Source organism: Psammomys obesus, unplaced genomic scaffold (genome assembly GCF_907164565.1).
Source record: "Psammomys obesus unplaced genomic scaffold, mPsaObe1.curated_primary_1811, whole genome shotgun sequence".
Classification (NCBI taxonomy): domain Eukaryota; kingdom Metazoa; phylum Chordata; class Mammalia; order Rodentia; family Muridae; genus Psammomys; species Psammomys obesus.
The window spans coordinates 1,689,152-1,694,952 of NW_026596326.1; the positions used below are offsets into that span (position 1 = coordinate 1,689,152).

At 45.1% G+C, this 5,801-nt stretch overlaps 1 protein-coding gene across 1 annotated transcript; it reads right to left on the minus strand.

Moving 5' to 3' along the window:
* Window positions 1-3,389: 3,389 nt before the first annotated feature.
* On the minus strand, window positions 3,390-4,328 carry LOC129669103 (olfactory receptor 2M3-like). The gene has a single exon (XM_055597207.1). The coding sequence runs from the start codon at window positions 4,326-4,328 to the stop codon at window positions 3,390-3,392; it is 939 nt and encodes a 312-aa protein (XP_055453182.1).
* Window positions 4,329-5,801: the final 1,473 nt, after the last annotated feature.

Below are 5,801 nucleotides of genomic sequence, written 5' to 3' on the forward strand. Positions count from 1 at the left end.
AAATCAACCCAGGGCAATTCTTCTTTCTCTTCTTGTTCAGATCTCTAACTCCTCACACTGGCTTACTAGAGCCTACAGGAGGTGGGTGTGGTTCCCTCTGGCTAACAAGTTCTCATTCTCCCTCTGTCTTTCCACTCTAGAACTCACTTTCAGCTGCCTCTTCTAACTAGAACACTTTAAATCATGGGCTGGACATTAAACTAAGAGCTGGACCATGTTTTCTTCTTTACCATTTTCTCCACACGCTATCTGACACACCTCAGGGGGCAGGGAATTTTGTGGAGGTCTCTTGTGTGCTGGAATAGTTAAGTATTATTTTTTTTTGATCCAATGTGTTTAAAGGAGGTCTTTACTGAAAATATGGATCAAAAGATTATCTCTTGACAGGGGTATGGTGGCATATACCTGCAATCTCAGCAATTAGGAGTCCAGGTGCTGAGGCAGGAGAATAGGATTATCATAACTTCAAGGCTAGACCTCATTTTCCTGCTGAGATGCACAGTGAAATGAGGCAGATTCTCAAGGACAAGATACCGAAAGAGTACTTCCTAAGTCGCTCCTGAATATTTGTCTTCATAGATATTCTGTCCTGGCTAGAGGTCAATTCCTGTGCTTGTGCCTGGTGTAGTGGCCCATGCCTATAATCCCAGCACATAGGAAAATCAGAAGGACCAGGAGTTTAGGGTCATTATTGTCTGTATAAAGAGTTTGAAGTCAGCCATAATAGAACCTGGCACTACCTCATATAAAACAAAACAATATACACTGCTTGCTCAAAACTAAAGTGAACCCCTGATTCCTGCCTGCACTGGTCTCAAGTCACATCATTTCTGTTCCTCATTTGGTGGATTCATGTCTGCAGTGTTCCCATCACAAGTCATTGCTGTTTATCTTTTGGTTCCAATGATCAAGATACACTCTGGGTCTGGGGTTTAGCTTTGTGGTAGGATGTGTGTTTAATATGGTGTTCAATCTGCCCTTGAATTATCTTGGGTGACCAGTGGTCCTCAACCTTCCTAAGGCTGGGACCCTTTACTATAGTTCCTCCTGTGCTGTTGTGCTGACCCCCAACCATAAATTTATTTCAGTTGCTCTTTCATAATCATTTTGCTACACTTATGGAGAGTAACATAAATGCCTGTGTATTATTACACAGGTCTTTGGGGTCATGAGCAACAAGTTGAGGGCCACTGGTATGGAGTGAGTTATTGATAGTCTCTGTAATTCCTGTAGCCTAAACTCTGCCTATGAGAGGTTATCCACAGCAAGTGTTTCCTGATGTGAGTACAGTCAAACATTACTTCACACACCTGTAATGTATGCCACGTTCACTTGTTACTTACGTCTGCAGAAAGCTGAAGATCAACCTAGGAATCCGTATCATGTGGCTTTCTTGTAGATTCTATACCGTGATGCTATGTGTAAGGTACAAAGCCCAGCTAAGGGTGCAGCTCAGTAACAGAGCCCTGGCCCACCATGTGTAAAGCATGGACCCGATCTCCCACACAACAGACATCAGTAAACGATAACAGAACAAAGGCAGGTGAGTGTCCGTAGTCCTGAAACAAGGAACACCCCAAGGGGATGGAATAAAGTCTGGACTCCCAGCATGTTACACTGTAAGAGCATAATGTGTGCTTTCCTCTTCCTCCATTCTATACACGCTCCATGACTTTGCTATAAAACACTGAATTAGCCCAGAAAGCCAGAGTGTTTACAGAACAACTGAGCTGCCCACCAGCGTCATTCTAGACAACACTTCTCACGTGTGAATTATGATAATCATTGCCAAGCTTGCTCTGCAGAATCCTGAGGGCTGCATTTGCTAAAAACACCGATCCTTCATTCGAAGTTGTAGATGTCATAGATGATGGCTCAGAAGGGATGAAAGGCTGACATATCTGTCTGTATAGTGGGTTTATGTCCTTTGTTGCTTCAGAACCCTTGAGCACACTGCTCAACTCTGTACATGGGCTGTGCTGACCATTTGAGAAATGTGTTCAGGACTGCAATACCCAGTTCACTTGGCCTATGGCCCACTGGAGCTGGCATGTGCTTCTTCCACCTTGACCTTCTGCTTTCTTGTCAACATAAACAGTGCATGTCCTCCAGCCTGTCATCAAGCAGAGATGTTTACACAAGACAGTGGCACCAAGTGAGGAAAGTTCCTGACGAAAGTCCAACTCCAGCGCTCACTCGCCCGTCAAGTACAAGGTCGCAAAGCTTGCACATGAGACGACAACCTTTAGAGACCATGGCCCTTTCCAATGGACAATTAACATTCCTCAGCTCATGCCCCCTAGAGTTAATAAAAGCCTGCTTTCCCCTTTTGTCCAGTGAGCAGCAGCCTGGCCTGGACTGAGGCTCAGAGCTCTTTTCAGCTGTAGTTGAGGTCACCCAGATCAGACTGATGTTGCAACACCATTTGCCTGTTTTGCTTGTAATGTGTGAACTGGTCTCATTTCTATTGTCCTGTTACAATGTCCTTCTGTCCAGTATCAGTCCCAGTGACTTCAAAGGACACTGGAGCCCAGGTCAACCTAAGCAACACACTGAAAATCTGCCTTTTAATAGAAAATGTAAAGTATGATTGTGGGAAGATACAAGCTATATTTCTTAACAATGAGACAGTTAAAATGGAGTTTCACAGAGAGTAAATGCCTAGAAACTCTGTGGTGATTTTATCGACAATAATGGTTGTACAGAGGAGGAAGGTGAAGTCCACAGAGACATGACCTTGCCCAAAGTTTCTCAATTCTTACATAAACCAAGCTCTGTCTTCCACATTTCAATGTGCAGGTGAGTTGTGAAGAGCTTTCCAGTCTTGAGTCACCGTGGTTTCTTTGGGTTTGTTTCCTTGTTTGTTTGTCTAAAACAGATCATGCCTTGGGCTTGGAACTCAGTGTGTAGGTGAGTATTTCTGGCTCTCCTGCCTCTACCTCAGAAGAGCAAGGATTATAGTCAAGGGCTAACACGTCTGGTTCAGGTGCTGGGAATGGAATCAAGGGCTTTGGACATGCTCAGTAAGCGCTCTACCAACTGAGCCACATCTCCAGCTTAGCATGAAGCCTGCAGGGAAGGCCGTGCCTGCCAACCTCAAGACAACATAGACAGGGTGTCTGCTGGTTCTTAAATCACAGTGGGCTTTGGATCCTCAAGATGGTGGTTCTCATAGGAGGAGAAGGTGGTATGAAGCTAACAAGAGCCTTTGTTAGTCTGTCATCCTTTCAGGGGTCCTAGGTGTTCACAGGTCACTCTCAGCCCACAGCCTAGTCCTACCTAGCCAGAGAGGCCCCAAACAGCATAAAGGAAAAATAGGGATGACAGAGCCTGGACGGAGGAAGGGTCAGATAAGACAAGCAACTAGAGCAAGATGTGCAGGGGATTGGCTACATGCCCCACCTCCCCAACATCTTCCTCAGGGCACTGGTTACTTCCCTATTCCTCAGGCTGTAAATGAGTGGGTTGAACATTGGGGTGAGGATTGTGTAGAAGATGGAGGTGGCTCTGTCTCCCATTGGTGTTCTTGCTGAGGCTCGCTGCATGTAGCTAAATATGGCTCCCCCATAGTAGAGGCCCACCACAGCCAGGTGGGAAGAGCAAGTGGTGAGGGCTTTCTGTTTCCCCTCCGTGGAGGGCATCCTAATCACAGCTATGAGAACCTGAGCATAGGAAGCCACAATGATCCCAAGAGGAAGCAATAACATTACCACACAGCATGCATAGATGAGGTCCTCAAATAGTGAGGTGTCAGCACAGGAGAGGCGCAACAGGGCAGGGACCTCACAGAAGAAGTGGTCCACCTCTAAAGATCCACAATAGGGGAAGCTGAAGACCACACCCACATCAATCACACCATCTGCCATCCCACCCATCCAGGATGCCAAGGCCAGAGAGGAGCAGGCTTTCCAGTTCATGAGCACTGGGTACCTCAGTGGGTGGCAGACAGCCATGTACCTGTCATAGGCCATGACTGCCAAGAGGAAGCACTCAGCTCCTCCTACTGTGACCACAAGGAAGATCTGAGATGCACAGCCCCCCAGGGAGATGAGCTTCCGGCCTGAGAGAAAGTCGGCTGCCATCTTGGGCACCACTGTGCATGTCATAGTCAAATCCATGATGGAGAGCTGGCTGAGAAAGAAGTACATAGGGGTGTGCAGGCGTCTGTCTGCCTGGATGAGCATCAGGAGGAGGGTGTTACCAAGCACGGCAGTCCCAAAGGCCAGAAGCACCAGGGAGAAGAAGAAGGAGTCATAAGGTGAGTGGCTGAACAGGCCTGCAAGGATAAAGCCGGACAGGGAGGAATGGTTCCAGAGCTCCTCTGACATGTCCCTGAGAAGCAAACAAAAAAGGCAAACAAACAATGGTTTATTAGACATCTCAGTGGCATAAAAGAAAATATTTTCCTCAAAAAAGGAAAAGACCAGCCCTTTGGCACTGACTAGCCCTTTCTACCTGCAGCAAAAGATCAATTTTCTCTAACATGCTTTCAAGTGTACCAAGCATGAAATGGCCCTTATTTCTGTTGAGGGAGGAAGGAATGAGGACACAGGTAGGGGAAATGGAGAGTAAAGGAAGGATCAATGGTAAATAAATGGCAGGCTGGGCAGAATAGCTTTTAGAAAAGGGGCTGTCGGTGTCAGAGACATGAAAGTGAAGGATGGGAGACCCAAGAGAGAGGAGGAGAATGAAGAGCAGATGGAATGGGTAACAGTAATAAATACAATTTAAAACCAAAAGGATGACTTCTCTTTTTTCAGAATAACGGAAAAGGGCTGGAGAGGTGGCTCAGCAGGTAAAGGTGCTTTCTGTACATGATTAATGAACTGAATGATCTCCAGAGGCCAAGCAAAAGTCAAAGGAGTGAAGTGACTCCATAGAGTTGTACTCTGACCTCCCTATACATGCCATGGCACATGCACCCCTCAGATACATTATACACAAACATGTTCATTAATTTTTAAAAGACAGTGTGTTTTGGGTGGAGAGACTCCTCTATACCCCTTGTCTTAGAGCACATACTGTAGAAAAAGAAAAGTCAGTTCCTTCTAAGTGACATGTATGTCAGTCTTTTAAAACTGTTGTTGTTGAAACAAAATCTCTAGCCAAGGTTGACCTTGTACTCATTATGTATTCAAGGATGACCCTGAACTCTTGATCTTCTTTCTATCTACCTCTCCATGTATCCTACTGAGCCCTGCTCTTTTGGAATCTCCCTAAGATTAGTCAAGTTCTTACTTAGCAATGTTTCTGACTCAGGAATACCTATTTACAAGACCTAAGGTATTTATATCTCTTGAAAAGCAGTATCAAGAAATAGGGTAGGGTAAAGGCACATGTTTTTAATTTCAGCATGTGCATAGAAGAGACAGGCAGAACTCTATGAGTTCAAGGACAGTCTTTTCTACATAATGAGGTCCAGGATAACCAGAGCTACATAGTGAAACTCTGTTTGAAGAAAGAAAGAAAGAAAGAAAGAAAGAAAGAAAGAAAGAAAGAAAGAAAGAAAGAAAGAAAGAGAAAGAGAAAGAAAGAAAGAAAGAAAGAAAGAAAGAAAGAAAGAAAGAGAAAGAAAGAAAAGGAAAAAGAGAAGAGGGAGTTGTGTTATATCTCAGTGTTAGAACCCTTGCTCAGTATGTTTGAGGTTCTGGGTTGAGTGCATTCCTGGGGAATGAGGGCCAGAGGAGAGGTGTAAAGGAAGAAGGAGGAATGAAAAAAAAAGGAATAAGTGAAGACTGTGCCCTTATCTTAGTCACTGGGGTAGAGTAGGAACCTAATTGGAGCCTGGAAGCTCCTTCTGA